Raw genomic sequence first — 19057 nt, forward strand, 5'->3', positions numbered from 1 at the left:
ATCACAGAGACAGACAGATACCTCCATTTTTTAACTCAGGAAGTCAAAAGCAATATATGCATCCAGAGGTCAAAACCGAGGCTAGAAATGAGCTCTGGCTCTTGTAATGCCCTCTCCAACCATCCTTCTCCCATTAGCTCACAGTAACTTGAGGTTGCTGTGTATTTCTTTTAAAAGATAATAGAAAGGGGAATTGTATTTTATCAGCTATTACACCACAAATCCACTTTGCATCATCAGCCACAGAGCAAAACAATTGACTTGTCAACTGGCAGACAAAGTATTTGTGTCTTGTGCATGATACTTTTTATATCCAGTGTTACTTAACTCTTAGTGTGAGTGGGTTTTGGTTTTTTTTCCTTCCACCCTCTCACTCCCAGTAATTACTGCTCATCATCATCATGCTCTGTGGCTGTGGGTCAAAACTAGCAGATTTTAGGGTGTACCTGGAATTTTGCAACCCACTGTAGTCTGTCAGTCTTCTACTATTTCACCCAAGGGTGGTGGTGCCCTGAGGGGAGCAGAGACCTCTGTGGCTCAGCCCTCAGCCTTCTGAACTTGGTTCAGGTTAAAGCTCAGCTGGAAGGAGCTGGAGTGATGCCACCAACCACAGCTACCTTGGTGGCAATGAGTGTTACAGCTGGAGCATCACATCTGGATGCTCTCAGGGCCCCAGCCCATGGTGGGAGCGCTTCATGTCAGGCTCCTTAACAAGCAACACTCTGGAGATCCATGGTTTTAAACTCCTTGGATGGGCACAAGGGCTCTGCAGGGGAACTCAGAGCTGTACTTCTTGGAAACCTCAGCTGCTAAAACGTCACCGTCACTGCATTTTGTTTGCAGAAACAGCACTTCAGGTGGGTGCTTCAAAAGCAATCAAAGCTTCAGCTCTGAGACTGTGAAAAGTTTGTAAGAGTTTGGTGAAATTAATTCTATAATTCCACTTTTAAAATCTTCCAGCTATTCAACAGCAATAAAACCTTTTACAATAATACACAGCATGAGTTTTCTCAGAAATCATGCTGTGCAACAGTTAAGTTGAACATAGCTTCTTGTTGCTTAGAATATTCCTTCAATATTTGGGGGTTTTAAGGACATATAGGGTTATTCAGGCAAAAAGTGTTGAGCTTTGTTTTCCTTCTTAGATGCTCACTGTTGTACCACTAGCTAAAGGAATTTTTATTTTTTATAACACTTGTGCTATCATAAAATAGTTGGGTTAGAAGGGACCTATAAAAGTCATCAAGTCCAATGCCTCGATAATGAACCTAAAACAATTGCCAATTAATCCCTATGGGGTGTTAAGCAAGCAAATTGTTTTTCTGTGTGCAAAACTGTGTGCAAGAGGAAGCAGGAGTATGTTACTTCTGATATTCCTCAGACCCCTGGGTAAAGAGGCAGACAAAGACGCTGACTTGTGTTTTACTAAAAAAAAAAAAAAAAACAAACCAAAACAACATAAACCCCCCAACCAACATATTTACCTGTTTCTTTTCAGAAAATGCACCAGGCATCTTTAATATATTAATAATAATTTAATGCCACTTCAGTGTCTACAACCGTTGATTTAAACCTTGTCACTGTATTGGCCAGACCAATCATGAAAAGAAAAATGACCAGAAAAAGCACAACAGAATCTATATTTTGTATTTCAACCCCGGGTGAAGAAATCGGAGGCAAGAGCTCAGAAACAGCATTTCTGTTAAGACTGGGGTGCCCACACTTGTTTCTTTGAGGGTATCTCATATGCTGTCTTGCATCCCAGCTGTTGGCAACACACGGACTAGAATCAGGCACACAAATTTCTCAATCAAACTGAGGTTGCACAGCTACAGGGTTATAGCAATGTTTTGAAATTTAATATACTGACAATTTAATATAACCACAAAAGTAATGACTTGTATCAGACCAAACAGTAAGCAAACAAACATGTTTTAAGTTGCATGATGCAACAAGTGTCACAGAAGAACAGCAGAATTAACTTGTAAGGATTTTACAGGAATGGCATACACAGAATATTCAGTTTTAAACACTGATTTTTCTACTTGAGGATTTATGGTATGTTGACCTCTTTTTCTAAAAATCTGTTACATTTAACTTGAGATCACAATGGTGATAAAAACAGTTACATACATTATCTGTTTTAGCCACTCACATTTAAGTCATTTATTAGTAATAATACATCTTTATCCTTGCAATGATGGTGGTATTTCTCCTGGTCCAGATTAATTTTTAATTTTTTTGACCAACTTTAGTCAGTTCAGCAGAACTGACAAACTATTTATCAGTATTACCCTACTACTAGAAACCTGAGAATGAGTCTAGTTCAGTACTAGGACTCACCTGGCTTTGAGATGACTCACATAGAAGACTAACAAGGAACATTAGCAAGTTTCTCTTATTCCATTACAGCGTCTTTCACCTTAAATCTAAGAACTGCTGTGTTTGTCATTCTATAATTCTGATATCCTGTTTGCATGCCATATTTAACAGAAATATTTTCTTCTATCAATATTATTTGTGCATTAGAAAGAAAATATGCACAACCGTTGCTTCCTACAAAAAGATGGCAAGGTCGCTTTGATGAATTCAAGCCTGTTGGACCATTTTTGCTCTCTAATTTTGCTACAATTAGTGTTCAGGTACTGCAACTTCAACCCAAGGTCTCTGACCTTGTGAGGAAAGCAGCAGGGGCTCAGGTACTGTTACTGGAATCTGAGCAGCACGTGTATTATCTTGCTGCATAACAGAACTCCCACACAGGGTCCGCAAATCATGAATGCAAATCATTCATTCTGTTGTTACCTGGCAGCTCTCAACCTGAAGGGGTGAATTAACAGGTTCAAAGCACAGGCTCACTGAGTCTTAAATGTGTAACCCTGCATAACTCCCAGAGAGTGCTGCACGTTCAGCTGCTCAGTACCCTTTAGTTTAACGTACTTCTACAGAAGTGATGCAAAACTATGTGTCAGATATGCTGCAGCCCAATAATGAAGAAAATAAAGTCAAATTTTACTGAAGCATAAGAAAATTAAACAGGAAGACAGACAGTAATTTTGACTACAAAAGGTAAGCTGTGCCTTAAATACTGAAAATAAGAAAGCTCCAAAATTCTCTTAAGTGGAATATTTAATTTTCTTTTTTAAATTAACCACACACACACAAGCATAAAAATCTTAGTGTGATCAGTCTTACAACTTTGAGATTTGTTATTTCCAGTTGGAAATACATCCCCAGCATTACCGCTTTGCATCTAACGATGTCCCATGTACTGGGAGAACACCCATTCACTGAATGGATACAACACGGGAGTGACAGAGCTGTAGCATCATTCATGCTCATTAGTGAATCTTTATTTCACTAAGGCATTAACAACTACTGAAGTTTTCTGCTAATGGCAGTGTTACCAGCCAAAAGCAAAGAATTAGGCAAGATTCAGATAATACAGCCAATGAACTGTTCAAAGAGGTATAAACAATATACAGGAGTGCAATGAACATAAGTCTCACAGAACAAAACACTGTGTCTTGTGGCTGGAGCATCTGTTGCTTCTTAATCCAGGCTGCACGGGCATCACAGAGCTACATCCTCACTACATCCTCCCATGTAGTCAGAGGGATGCACAGAGAAGGCTCTGCACCTGTAGGTTTTGCTAACAAAAATATATGACATTTTCATAAGAACACTTCGAGTGAAGAATGGAGCAATGACTGTAATAAAAATTATTCACGTGGGACAACACAAGTGCTAAAACATTTAGGCACATCTCTTCAACCAAAAGGCAAACGTTACTGCCACTGAAGAATGATATGAATAACTAAGGGTTCCTGCAATATGCAAATCATCTGGTTTACACCTACATACTAACCCCAGTAGGATAAAGAACCAAAATTTGCAAGCAGCGTATATGCAGAGCACTTTGCAGAAAAATGCTAATTTGGACAGCCTCCTTTTCAGTTGTATTGGAGAACAAACAGTGCAAGGTCACAACAAAGAAAGAGCTACTTTAGATTTAAGATGGGAATGAAATTAAAACTCACCCAGTGCTGCAAATAACTATTCCCGCACTAAAGTATATGTACTACATTTCAACATATCCTAAATTTATAGTCTGTCAAGTCCCCACCAATGAAAATTTCTGCTGAGTTTTCAGTTCTTAAAACAGTGATTTATAGTGACAGACTTTAAATACAAACAACCTACGTTAATAGTATACTGTTACAGTATGGTGTGTAATAATACAAACGGTCATTATACATAATAAAGATTTACTTTTCAGTATGCTGTACAAAGTCAAGGCAAAAAAAGATGTTTCAGACACTTTGTGATTTTCTTTTTCAAGAGAAATGAATAAAACATGCAAAACTGGCGACAGACAACAAAATGCAAAAACAGTTGTTAAAATTCTTAATGCCATACACTCTACCCTAAGTTGTAAGGTGGCCCCATGATGTTCAACCATCTTATCCCCATCTTATCCCTACTTCTTAAATTGTTAAGACAGATAGGATTTGACTCCACTTATACATACAGTGATTAAATGCATGTGTTAAAAAATAAAGGCCTTTATCCAAGAGAAAATACAGGAAACATTACAGTGAAGAGCACACGGTTTCGCTGCAATAGCAGAAGGGACGGAGTGCCTTGAAGGCCGCCTTCTTGCCAGCAACAGGAGATCTCTAACAGCTTGTCAAAGAAACAACGGTACTCGGTAGAAAGTCTACTACAGTAAACACAAAATACAGAGTTCAGAGATCTTTAGTGTTTGTGCATAACTTGCCACCCATTTCTCTCCCTGCAGACAGTGGGAAAAAGAATACATTTCAGTTTTCATACTCAATGACTTAGAAACAAAGTCAGTCAAGTTTCCTACATGAATTCACATAGTGAAAAGTCCTTCCTTCAAAAATATACAGGATCACTCAACTCATTTTCATTCTCATACACCATTTAAAAAACTATTAAAACTCTGATTTTTTTAAGCAGCATATTTTGCATTTGTCAGTGGCAGACTTGTTGTAGAAATCTTAGAAAGTTAAAATTATATCATACCATACAAAACCATGTAAACAAAATGGATAGTTTTTAAAAGGCATGCATGCTCTTGAAGACGATTATAAAGTGTTTATCTTTGCTAAATAAAAGGTATCTTGCTTAGCATTTTTAAAAGCACCGTAGTGATTTAGGAGCCTAAGCCCAAATAACTTTAAATTAGATTTGGGCTCCTAAACATCTGAATCAATTCTGTAAAATTACTGAAGCACTTTGAAAATTTTTTGCCATGTCTCTGATCTTGCAGAATTAGATTTCCTTAACCAGCAGCTAGCTTTGAATCTGAGACAACATTCAAGAATGTCTCATTAATATAATCAGCTGCAAGTTTTTGGATCCTCCATAACTTAGTTCATGGTATCTACGAAAAAATTTTCTAATAAGATAAATACTTCGCAACACCCCTTTTCAAGTTCTTTTTCGCAGGATACAACAATCAAATTTGAACAAGAATATGACCTATGTTCCTTCTGAGTATCTATTAGTGTCATTTGTTCAACCTGTTAAAGACTGAGAAAAACAAACTTACAAAACATCTGTAGCATAGCATTAGGTAAAAAGGAGCATTTTTGGCACCATACATTTTTAAATCTAAGCTTTCAGGCCCAAAGTATAGCAAGTTCAGTGTACCCAGTGGCAGCTGGTAAAGCCTCATCTGAAATGCAACATTTTTAAAGGACAGTTGGAAGATACTATTTTATGACCATTAGCTGATTTCCAAGTAACACATACACTGGAACCAAGCCTAAATATTCATCCCAAATGTCAACATATAGACCTTAGTACACGTATATATATAATGCAAGGATCTTGCACATACAGAATTGCCAGAATCCATATTGATATGGTCAGGGATAAAATGCAGGAGTGTCTTTTTGTTCTTCATTTACCTTCTTAGTGTCCTGACTAACAAATTCTAACATTTTCTTTGAAGTTTTAGCTGCATGGTTGCTATGTTACCCTGGGCCACAGAGTTATGGTCTGTACCTATGCTTGTACTTATTATCCTCATGTTAAATGTGCTTTGCAATTCAGCAAGACCTAGTTCATAGCTCTGTAAATTATTCCTCGAAAAAGGAAAAGCTTGCCTAATTTTTACAGTGCCCAAGGCAGCCAAGGTTCTGTGTGTTGCCACCAGGTGTCTCACTCCACACAACAAACCCACAGCATCAGCAAGTTCATTTAAATCCACCCTCTATAAAGGATCCCACAGGCACAAGATTTGCTAAAGCACTGGTAAAAATACCTCTACAGCTGGTTTTATTCTGTATTCAATTGCACAACTTCATCCAGTTCACTGAGTTGCTTTATTTCCTTTAAAAGTGGTCTAAGGTATACTGCAGTTGCTAAAAGGACTTCTGTTTTTCTTGGTCCTCTGTTTGTTGGGTTTAAGGTTGATGACATCTCCACCATTAAGAGTGCTAGAATTTTGGTTGGAGTGACTTCCACCAGCTGTATTAAAAACACCTACAGAATTTAAAGATAAGAAAAGTATTTGTATTTCTTTACTTCCTGCGGCATAATACATTTAACACTTAAGAAGCAACACCCGCTAAGGCAGAGCACTGCACCTCAAATGCATACGCTAGTTTTTAAAAGCTTTATCTATTTCTGGGTCAATTTTGCAGCTAAATTGGAAGCAGAGGCAGTTGCAATTACTAGCCAGGCAGTACTTAAAGCTGGCATGCATCTATGTAATTGAAGGGTGGTATATGAACTCATCTGTGTATGTGTATGTTACTAACTGCACAAAGTTATGGGTAGTTGAATAATATAATAAAAGAAAAACATGACAATTTTAAATTCAGAAACTTTGCTGATACAAAGGTAAGTAAAAGACCTGAATAAAAAGGGAGAGCTTAAAGGAAAATAAACAAACTGACTCAGAAATGCTTTAAAGGACTACAGAAGTTCAATGTTTCCTTACAAAAGGCAATTTAAAAAGACCTTCAGATTACATGCCAGACTCTTTCCCTGTGAGTCTCTTAAGTCCACACCAAGATGAGCAACACTAATTACATTTAAAAAAACAAGCATCCTTTCTGAAGTCCTTGCACAATCTTGTTTAAGTGAATTTAATAAAAGGACACTCGCCAAACAGTAGCTAGAAACTTTTATACATCAGTTTGACAGACTTGTAACTTTTAAGAGTCACAAAGTTATTTTACAGAAGGAAAGAGATGATATCCTAAGATAGGAAGGTAATAATTAGATCCTGATTCACCTTGTATTAATTCCATAAGGAAAGAGATGAGAACACAAGCTTTGATGGAACAAAATACTGTTTCAGGGGGTTTTTTTTATTACAGTATACATACCAATCTTGTTACTGCTTGTATGTACTAGTTCTGAATCTTCAGCTGTTTGTTGCTTGAGCTTTTGAAGATACTTATCAGCCAAATACTTAAAAACTGGAATGTTAAAAAGAAAAAAGGTACATCACAGAATGCTTAAAATTTTCTTATTAATAATAATGCATTTGTATCAAAATTCTGCAGTGGCAAAAGTGCATTCAACATCACAGGTTTAGCCCAATCTGGTGAGTGATTCTCAGCAGGCCCATGTACCTGGGCAGAATCCAGGTTAGTCCAGTGTCTGCCCAGCTCTTACAGTGTGCAGCACTAGAGTCTTGCACATAAAGCACCTCAATACTCCTATAAAAAAGCTGGCACATATATATCGCCAAATGTTCCAATTCATGCAACTGGGAATTTTTTTAATTTGTGTAGGAATTCAATATATATATTTTGTTTGCAAGAAGCCTTAGAATAATAACAGTCATGTAAAGTAAGTCTATTAATAAAACTTGGCAGCAACATTTTTCTAATTAACTAATGTTACCCTCATTTCTATTAGGGAATAAAAAGTTGACCTAGAAATCTGAAAAAATATATAACTAAAGCAGAATTTTCAGAACCTATATGTGTTATGATTATTTACATTTGTAATTCAACTCATGTAAAGATGCTACAGAAGTGTTTTACATTTTCTCTTGCAGATTTTTTCTCAAGGTGAATGATGTTAATAGAGAAGAAACATTCAGTTTACTATTAAGTTTAAATAATGAAACAAAACTTCATTAAATATTAGAATTCATGATTATTTAAACCCATGCCACAAAAGACAGAGACTGAAAATTATAACAGTACTCTTATGAAATTAAATATATGCATTAAAAAGAGGTACTTGGGAACTAATAAAATATCATCAGGAGAAAAAAGGCTGCACAAAATGCAACCTTTTAATTTACTTTATTTAAATATAATGATGAAATAATTGCTTATATCAATTATTTATTAACAATTAACAATTACATACAATCCTAAACATCCACTGGTCAGATTATGTGACTAATACATCTGTTCTAGAACAAGCAGCAGTCACAATATTGAGGCCATGTTGCTGAGAACACAGCTGCGATGGGCAGGGCACAGCTCAAGGATGAAGGACCACCGCCTCCCTAAGATCCTGCTCTATGGTGAACTTGCCACCGGCTGCCGCAAGAGAGGAGCCCCAAAGAGGAGATACAAGGACTCCCTGAAACAACATCTCAGCCTTGGCCATAGTGATCAACATAACTGGTCTACTCTGGCCTCCAGTCGGGAGGTCTGGAGACACGCCATCTATAACGCTGCTGATGCTTTTGAGAACGCATGCAGGATCACTCTCGAGGAGAAAGGACAATGCAGAAAGAATCGTGTCTTACAGAATATACCACCTAAGGAGTCTTTCTGCTGTGCCTTTTGCAACCAGACGTGTCTATACTGTATTGGCCTTTTTAGCCACCAGCACACTTGTAAAAAATGTGGGTAGAGCCCTCCCCAAATCTTCATTCGCGAAGCCTAGCCGTGATTAACAATTACAAAATAATCTGTTCAGTAATATGTATACTGTGATAATTGAACTTCTACATACATTTTTTTCAAAAGCTCAGTGTTTACTGACAGTCATTAGGACTAAACAGCCTTAACACCTTGGCACTTGTAAATATTGCAGCTATGCACTGTGGGAGAGAAGGGAAAGACATACACAAAGAAACGGGCCTAACACACTGATACCAAGTAATTCCAGCTATGTTTAAGGCGTGCTGCTAAGGAATATAAAAAGGATTGCCCACAGTGTGCAATGATGTGGGAAGTAACAGATGAGCTCTGAACTAGGGGAACACAGTGCAGGGGGCAGGACAGAGGCCCCCCCTGCTGCACCTCCTACCTTCAGTTACGTTCAGGTCTTCCTTCACAGACGCTCGGTAGAACCTCACTTTTAGCTTTTTTGCCAGTGCTTCTGCCTCCTCACTGCACAACAGAAGACAGCTTTGTAAATCCCTATCTGTTTCACTTGTCAGCATTTATTCTTATAAACAAATTGCTTCCTGATAAGATAAACATGGCAAAGTGGGTTGAGAAACTCAAGACAGTAAAAAAGTACCTGATCCTTAAATTCTTTACAATATCTCCATTATAAAAAGAAGGTATTTCACATGGAGTTTCTTAATGACCCAAAGTAATAGCTTTTCATTATTTATTGACTGCATTAAATAAAGCTTCCCATGGGTTCGAAGGTGTCAGTGAAACCCAAAAGAAATGAGGCTGTAATTAACAGCACTAGAATCAGGACAATTACCACTGCAAAGTCAAAGCAACAACAAAAAAGTAATCCTTAAGTATATCTTAATGAAGCAGAATGCTAAGCAATCAGATGAGTGCAGAGATGAAATCAAGAATTAATTTTTTCTGTGAAGAGAAAAAGAACTTATGCTAAATTTTAAGAAAAAGCTGAAGAAACATATGAATACTTCCCTAAGAGAAGTCACATCATCAGAAAGATTACGTTACTGAGGCAGACAATCTATTCTGAGAACCAAACCTAAGTGACATACCATGAATAATGGAGGAGTTCAAATGCAATTTTGCTTTTCCTTTGAAAAATCCTCAGTATTCTTTGCAGAGGGAGTAGAAGCTGATTTATGCCATCAATAGCAAACAGATAACAAAGAAAGCCAGTGTAGGAAACAACAGAAAAGAAGAAATAATTTAAATCTCTCAGGAAGATGGTAGAAATAAAGGAAGTGGAGAATGATAAACTTCGCCATGCACTACCTTCTACGTGATATGCTGTGGTAAATAAAAGTTAGCTTTTGTTAAGCTGATTTTATAGCAAGAATGAAATTGGTCATACACACAAAGGCAGAATGAACAGACAATAAAACCTTAAAAAAAAAAAAAAAACCAGTAAGATTCAGCAGCATGCAGTTTGAAAATATAACCACATACATATTTCTATAGTTATAACGTTCTGATAAAAATCAACAAAATACAAATTAAAAAAGAGTGAAGTAAAAAATATTAAGATGCTTTTTCAAACAACCTGTTTAATACTCCATCATTTTAGCAACTATTCACTAGCCAAATTATACAACGTGCCTTCACTGGTGCACAGCACAGTTTAAAAGTAGGTGTGTATTTTAACAGGAGAGAAAATGTATAGCTTTAGAATTTCTGATTTTAAAAAAAATTTAAAAAGGGGCATGAATCATATCATGGCACAACCAAAGTTTTTATATTATTCCTCTATTATTTTTGGCTTCAGAAGGCGACGTGAAGCAAACAGAAAGCTCTTAGTTTTGCAAGCACATCTGCCCAAGTATCTTGTGCAGCAATACCCATCCTCTGTGCTTCTAGGGCACGTCTGGATGCAGGGCACAGGTTGGACAACCCAGATACTCTTTAAGTCTTCACCAGAAATTCCCACAGACTTCTGGTTTTAAAACTCATGTGTACAGGGGGCACGTATTGATCTTTAAAACAGTATGATAAAACTCCTACTTCTTTATGCAAGAGTCATCAAGAAGATCAATCTTATTCTGCACAAGAACTGTGGGAATGTCTCCAACTTCGGTCACAACTTTTTCTTTCCAGGTAGGGATTGCTTTGAAGGAGTCTCTGTCAGTTGTAGAAAACACAAGAACACAAGCCTGGGCTCCTAGAAATATACAAAAAATTACGAATACAACTAAATACAAATCAGCTGACAAACAATAAGAAAAATCCATTATAATGTATTTAAAATACAAGGGATTTTTCAAGTTTCTCCTATAAAGTGCATTTTTCCCACTAGCTTGTGCCAAACCACTGGTCATAAATTCCCCAAATGAAAATACACTGCCATAATATTTTGATTATTATTCCCACTCTTCATGACGGCTATGGGTCTGTTACCTTTAAAGCTAATTATAGCATGATGAATATATGCAGGGGAAAGGAACAGGAGGGGATGTGGAAAGGCTGGAGAAAGGGAAAGGGAGGTTTTTTTATTGCTCACTGTTTTCCAGGCAGTTTAATGGAGACCAGAAGGCAAATATTTTTCCCGTACGCAGTATCTGTAAATCACATTTCATATTACTCTTTGTGGTACAGTAATTTGGATTCTGAAAAGCAGAAAACTTAAAAGTTTTCAGATGAAGTTGTGATTATTTCAAGTAAATTGTTTAGTAGCTTTTTGGAAAAAATAAGTGTTGTATTTCTAATTCATACTCATTCTATCAGAGCACTGTGATAAATTATACAAAAGGTTTTGTTATGCTTTTGTAAATAAACCACAGTTAAACCCCATGGATACTGAGAAGGTACTTCCACAGCTGAAATATTAGTGTGTGGTCTTCTGACTGTCCAGTAGCCCTTGGTTATTCTCAAGAAACTAATTTTCCTTGCACGTAAACACATGCTGAGATGCTTTATTATTTACTAGTTAGTAAGAAAGTGTAAAAGTAATAGATAGCTAATGTTTTAAGACTGTAGTATAATCTTGTGATGAATATCTCAGATTAATTACATATAGCATGAAAAATTTTTAATCAGTATGAATTTTCTTTTTTCTGTGAGTTTCACCAAGTATCCCCCATTCCTGTGTTCTGTTCGTATTTCTTGGACACAAAGCAAAGTTCTCTTAATCATTAATTATGAGCTACAACTAGATCTATTACCAAAAAAAATCCATTAGTTGACAAATTGCTTATGAAATATAAAAAGGTCAGAGGATTGCAACATCCTGAAACAACATGGCATAAATATTATTTTATCTCTAAATGAGGTGATTTTATACCATAGCAATATATTTTTCCCCACCATCAGGCAATTAGTTTGCAAGAACTGAACAATGGAATTTTGCCAAGTCATTCATCTCTTTCACATTAAAAAACCAAAAACAAATATTTCAGAACCATTGTTAAATTATATGCAAAGAAAACTTAAGTATGCAATTTTATGAAGTAAATACACTTTGCTTATTACTCTTGTGTTAAGATATTCAAGGCAGACTGTACTAGCAAAAGAACTGCTGTGCCTAGTAAACTATCTTTCTAGGATGACTGGTAGATTTTTTTTCTCCCTTGGATTAATTAAGAAGTTTTTGGAACATTTACAAATATGTGTCTTACAGAAGTAGTAAAACACTTTTAGAGGGAAAATATAAAATTTGTATTTGATTGTTTGAATGTCTACATTCTGCCCAGTTTCTGTGCAGATATTTGTTTCATTTCATTCCATGTTTTCTAAAGGGCACTATTGAGCACCCTGCATAAAGTGGCACATAATTAAGAAAAGGATCTTGTACAAAGGGGAAAAATATTTAAGAATTGAAAAAGACGAAATAAACATATTACATTCTATGTATTTCAGAGATCTGCTGACCTAAAAACCCCAACAACTACCAAATAACAAACATGGTATTTTCACCTCTATAGTAGGCCTTAGTTATTGCATCAAATTCTTCTTGACCCGCAGTGTCCCATAACATTAGCCTGACATCTTCATCATTAACTCTGAAACAAACAGCAAGGCTTTGTGATCAATACAATAAGAGGAGCAATTCAAAACAATTGACATGGAAATACTTACGTATCTACAGCATAAGTAATCCAAGTCAAATTTAACTGGATTTAAACATCATGTAACTTACTATTAATACATTCACCTTCATAACATAATATGGTAACAGTCCCTCAATTACATCATATGCTCTTTACTGAGCATATGATGTAAGTGGTCTGCATTACATTTTCCTCTTCCTTTCCTCCTCTTCCTCTACATTTCCCTCTACAAGGAAAAATAATATAGACATCAAAACAAAACTTAGGTGCTTGAAGAATGGTCCTATTGTCTTTTTAATCAGCTTACAGAATTCATAGGATTTTCTTACTTCTCATTACCATAGTATTTTCCACTTTATCAGACATAATTAGGTATTACCTGCTTATACTGCATAAAGACATTAAATATTGTTTTCCACAGATATTTTTATCTACATTGGCTAATAAATTTGTGAAATCATTTTATCATAAGGAGTTTCACTTCTTCCACCAGAAATTATTGAAAAAAATTAAAAAAAATAATCAACACGTGGTAGAATACAAAGGAAACTTGTCAAAGAGCTTAGTACGACAGAGGTTCCAGATTTTATTTATAGTTTTAAATTTTGGATGGAGAATAAATGATATAATTTTACACCACAGTGCAAGAGAGAAAACAACTGCCTTTACTGTGCTTTAGAAACAGCAGGCCTTGTCTTCCAAGTCTTTGTAAATCTCAGGATTACAACAGAAGAAAGAACTAGAGAGAAAAGTAAAAGTTAATAGTATGTCATCTCCTTAATACATACTGGATTTGTCTTTCCAGGAAATCTACACCAATAGTTTTCTTGTAGTCTTTTGTAAAAATCCCCTTGCAGTATCGCTGAATCATACTGGACTTCCCAACAGCTCCATTTCCTACAACTACCACCTTGATGGCCACCTCCATATCTTCTTCCAACATCTTTGTGTCTCAGGCAACTCTCTGGTTTATTCAGGAAACTGTTGATTCTGTCAACAAAGTAAATAGCTATTATGTTCATAAAAATGCTGTGAATAGAAAGCAAGAGGAAAAATGATCACACACATCAGGATGCGTATAGATAGTACAATTTATTTCTGCCTCAGTCACAGACTGTTTAGGTGACCTCAGGCAACTTATTTAACAAACTTTGATTTGCCACTTATTAATTAGAAATTAATAAAAATTAGAAATAGAAAATAATTTGTTGGGCTTATTGCAAAGATATTTCATTCAAGTTTTGGTGGATTTTATGAGGAAGAAATGGAAGCAGAGAATCACAAAATCATGGAATCATTAAGGTTGGAAAGACCTCAAAGATCATCAAGTCCAACCATTAACCCAGCATGGCCAAGTCCACCACTAAACCTTGTCTATAAGTGCCACATCTACACATCTTTTAAACATCTCCAGGGATGATGATGATGCAACCACTTCCCTGGGCAGCCTGTTCCAATGCTTGATAACCCTTGCAGTGAAGAAATTTTTCCTAATAAACCTCCACCGGCACAACTTGAAGCCATTTCCTCTTGGTTGTCACTAGTTGCCTGGGAAAAGATGCTGACCCCCACCCGGCTACATCCTCCTTTCAGGTAGTTGAGAGAGCAGCACCATCTCCCCTGAGCCTCCTTTTCTCCAGGCTAAACAAGCCCAGCTCCCTCAGCCTCTCCTCATAGGACTTTTCTCTAAACCCTTCTCTGGACATGCTCCAGCACCTCAATGTCTTTCTTGCAGTGAGGGGCCCAGAATGGGACAAAGTACTCGAGCTGTGGCCTCACCAGTGCTAAGTACAGAGGGACAATCCCTTCCTTGGTCTTGATGGCCACACTATTTCTCATACAGCCCAGGATGCCTTTGGCCTTCTTGGCCACCTGGACACACTGCTGGCTCATGTTCAGCTGCCTGTTGACCAGCACCCCCAGGCCCTTTTCCATCAGGCTGCTCTCCAGCCACTCTTCCCCCAGCCTGTAGCACTGCATAGGGTTGTTGTGACCCAAGGGCAGGACCTAGCACTTCATCTTATTGAATCTCACACAGTTGGCCTTGGTCCATCAATCCAGCCTGTCTAGATTCCTAAGCAGAGACTTCCTACCCTCCAGCAGACCAACACTCCCACCTGACTTGGTGTAGTCTGCAAACTGACTGAGGATGCCCTCGATCCTCTCATCCAGATCACCGATAAAAATATTAAACAGGGCTGTCCCCAACACTGAGCCCTGGGAAACACCACTAGTGACCAGACGCCTGATGGATTTAACTTCATTCACCACCACTCTCTGGGCCTCTGTCCCTCAAACACAGGTGTGCCTCCCCCAGGCTTTTCTCTAGGGAGCCTGGTTTTATTCCTTTCCCCCTTCAAATCCAGTTTAAAACTTTCAGTGAGTCCTACCAACCCCTGTCAAAGATCTTTTCCCCACTTTGAGACAGGCATAACCCATCTGTTGACAGCAGGCTTGGTGTCGTGTAGACCCACCCATGATCAAAACCCACAAAATTCTGCCTGTAACACCAGGCTCTGTTTCTTTCCTTTTTATTCTCTGCTACTGGAAAGACAGAAGAGAACACTGCTTGCACTCCTGATCCCTTAACTAGTCATTCCAAGGCTCTGAAGTCTCTCTTGATTGCCCTCTCCGACTTGCTGCAACTTCATCATTGCCTATCTGATGAAAGCTAAGTTTCCCCCGCGTTTTGCTGTGCCGGAATATCATCACAGTAACATTTCGCAACTGCAGAGTGGCAAATTAACCTCCCAAGAGGCACGCCACCCTCCTTTGGAAGGATGGGAAAACACATCCCTGTAAAGGCTCTGCCCACCCCCCCACTCGCACTCCGCGCTGGCAGAGCAGCGCTACCCGGCACCCTCGCTCCGCCCGCCCAGACAGACGCCGTTTCTGGGCTGCCTTGGTTGCATTAAACGCCAGCCTACATCCGTTTCTACCGAGTGTCTGGCAAGCCCCGTTAGCACCGGGAGTCCGTATGGCCATTCTGGGCGAAGACGAGAGACCCCCCCGAGGGTCTCCGCGCAGGTACCCACCGCCCCCTCCCGACCCTGCCCCGGGGGCCACGCCGAGGGCAGAGGCTCGGCCGCCCCGGCCCCTCCCGCGGCCCCGGCCCCGTCCCCGCTCCCCGCCCGCCCGGCCCGGGATGCCGCGGCCGCCGCCGGGTCCCGTCCCCGCCCGCGGCTCCTCTCACCAACCGCCTGCGGGAGCGGGCGGGCGGGCAGCGCTCCCTCCTAGGGCACAGCGGTGCAGGGAAGAGGAGACGGAGAGAAAGCGAGAGGCAACCGCTCCCTGGGGCCGACCCAACCCGGACGCACATCCCGGCTCCCCCGCCCGGAAACGCCGTCAGGACCGGGGGCGCCGTTCGGGGAGGTGCCTGCCCGCTGCCTCCGCCCCCGCGGCGGCGAGACCCCCCCCGGGTGGGGGTTGGCCGGGGGGTCCCTGCCGGGGGTTTGCGGTAGCGTTGTTGTCCGCCTGAGTCGAGCTTGAAGCGAGGGAGAGGTTGCTTTTGAGGGATTTTCGTCTGGGTTCCTGAGGAAAGATACGGGCAAGGCTGATCTTCCCGGCCCCTGCCTGCATTCATCCCTGCTCCACTCCCTATTCGCCGGCCTTCCTCACCTCATCCTTCACGGAAAACAGTGTGATCAGCCACGGGCTTTCCTTAGGCTATCAATGAGGGCAGCTGCCGTTCCTGTGTAGCTTTTTTTGACCGAGGTGTGCCCATCATCGTGGCACATGGTCTGCCAGCTCCCAGGTTTTATATAAAACAGGGTATGGTAAGTTTTGGCATGACTGTAGACACGATAGTCTTAGAATCTGAAGATGTTCCCTTGTTTTGGTTGGCTTGGGGGTTTTTAAGTTAAACTGACAAAAAATGCCCCTTGTCCTAAATCCCCTGTTCATGCTGCAGAACACACCTCTTGGGCTACGGTGGCTGCTCTCAGTGCCCCCCCAGCCCTCCTGCTACTCAACTATGGCCGAGTAACACTCGGATATTGCCAAGTGTGGGTTGCTGAAACCTGCCCTGCCCAACTGAGGGCTCTTTATGCCTGTCCTGTGCTTCCTAAGGCCATGTCTTCACTCTAGGGTCAACTAGTGCTGCCTGTGCCTAAATAAATACCTTTTGGATTAGCACATTTTGCAGCTGCATCCCAAAAGAATTGTTAGATTTCGTGCGTGGTTTTTATTTGAAATTTATATGTTCATTTTGTTAGTGCTGACACTGGCTTGTAGTCTCACAGTCTGTCTGATGCCAGGGCTTCTCTGTACCAATAGGCCTTGGAGAGCCCTAACATTATGAGAACTTTGTTACTTGCCTAATACCAAGTAACACATTAGAAATGTAGCTTATTATACTTCCCTGATTTTACCTTGAGAAATGTGAGGTGTGTGGCTGGGACTCATCTCACCTAAGACCTACGTTGTAAACATTTGTATGATATTGCTCACTTTCAGATGGATGTCAAGTATTCCAGGTAGACTGTTTCCCATTCTCTCCGTTGACTGGAAAAGGAGGCTGTGGCCACAGCTGTATAAGGTTAGAGGAGATATAGCCTATCTTAAGTGCCCTGATTTAGCCAGTAACTTAGTGATGGCTCTAAGTAATTTTAGTTTTTAATTTTCTGTTCTTTAAATTCTATATATTGGGTAATGCTTTTGTGAAGTGTAAGGCTAGAACATGTACTGTGACCTCTCTGTCCTATTGGTGATGCACTGATATTTCTTTGTCAAGGCCCAATAATTCAGTGAGGCTAAACCATTCCAGTATACCGGATTGGGTATAATGTTGGATGTATTGGGTATATTCAGGAAACTATTCTTATCATGTGCCACAAGGGAAAGAGAAAAATGGAGGAACTGATACATTCATAGATTTCAAGGCTTTAGCTTACACATGATTTGATGACTTATGATGGGATCAGCCAGCAATGTGACTTATTTCCAACTAAAAAATTGTATCTCTTTTAAATTTGTCTAAATTAAAATTCCAGTCACTGGATCTTACTACATCTTTTCGTGGAGACTGGCTGGCACCTATTCTTGGATATCTTTTCCATTGGCAGATACCAGGGCACACATCAGCTGTGAAACTTCTCTTCAGCAAACCAGATATCCCAAGCTCCCTAAGACACTTACCACAATGCTAACTTTTCAGCATCTAGATCACTTTCTGTGACACACTTTTGAACACTTTGAAGTATTTTGATGTTGTAAGCAGATACACCAAATTAGCAAGCAAATCATAGTGTTATAGTAGTAGATGTACAAAGGTGAGACAAATTCCTACCTTCTAGTTTGTCTTCCCCTTACAAACCCCCAAAAGGTCAGGCTAATCCCTTTTGCCATACCATTTCATCAAGGTTTCCTATTCAGACAGTTTCCTGTATATTCTGCTGTGATTACTGCTTTCCAAGGCATTTTTTAACATGAGTAAGTAGCGGAATCCTTTTTTCACCAGATGTACTACAGTGCAGCTAGCTACAATGTAATTATTTTGTTTAACTGCAAAGCAAATCAAATTGATGTATAACTGGAAAGTACTGCCAACCTTTATTAAAGTCATCTCTTTGTTAATAGCAAGCTTTACATGAATATCACTGATTAATCAATAAAAATGTTAAATAATCTTTCACCAAGAGTCCTTGGGAGTCCCATTAGAGTAACTCTAATTTCTGCTTCTTCCATAATCACAACTATGTTCTGAAACATCTCAGTGAGCCAATTCAATGCATCTACTGCATGCCCTGTTTTTCCCACACAGTGTGTGCATTTCAGCAAATGCAATCCTGAAAAAACAAACCAACAACAAAAAGAGACAGCAACTTCTTAATATCATTTGTTTTCTGTGAGAATATGCTGCATGCTGGATTTTTAGTCACGTATTTTTGTTAATGTGATGAAAATATTTCCATTAATATGTGTGTATTTTTTACTATCTTAAATCCTTCTAAAGCTGAATTTTAATGAATTTACTCATATAGAGTACCTTGGAGCTGAACTGCACAGTAGTTAGTCATTAGAGTAAGATCATACAGCTGAAGTAGAATATATAAGGTCACAGACACAAGTGAGTGGATGACTTAAGCTCACCGGTTCCCATAAGCTCCTAAATTTACAGGGGTGACAGTGGACGTTGCT

The 19057-nt window shown here is 39.2% G+C and overlaps 1 protein-coding gene across 4 annotated transcripts; it reads right to left on the reverse strand.

The window, feature by feature from the left end:
- Nucleotides 1-1207: 1207 nt before the first annotated feature.
- RAB23 (RAB23, member RAS oncogene family) lies at nucleotides 1208-16219 on the reverse strand. Of its 4 annotated transcripts, XR_003527906.1 has the most exons (8): nucleotides 16113-16214; nucleotides 13708-13909; nucleotides 12786-12871; nucleotides 10878-11034; nucleotides 9265-9347; nucleotides 7371-7463; nucleotides 6299-6519; nucleotides 1208-4795 (listed from the first exon to the last, which is right to left on the reverse strand). XR_003527906.1 is itself a non-coding variant. In XM_027644908.1 (7 exons), exons 2-7 carry the CDS (start codon nucleotides 13860-13862, stop codon nucleotides 6380-6382), a joined length of 714 nt encoding a protein of 237 aa, XP_027500709.1. In that variant the 5' UTR covers nucleotides 13863-13909; nucleotides 16117-16219; the 3' UTR covers nucleotides 1208-6379. The 4 variants fall into 4 exon arrangements, 3 of the variants coding, with proteins under 3 accessions (XP_027500709.1, XP_027500707.1, XP_027500708.1); XM_027644908.1 differs by having other exon boundaries at nucleotides 1208-6519; nucleotides 16117-16219; XM_027644906.1 differs by having other exon boundaries at nucleotides 1208-6519.
- Nucleotides 16220-19057: the final 2838 nt, after the last annotated feature.

The sequence above is a fragment of the Corapipo altera genome, unplaced genomic scaffold (assembly GCF_003945725.1).
Source record: "Corapipo altera isolate COAL_440 unplaced genomic scaffold, ASM394572v1 2, whole genome shotgun sequence".
Lineage (NCBI taxonomy): Eukaryota > Metazoa > Chordata > Aves > Passeriformes > Pipridae > Corapipo > Corapipo altera.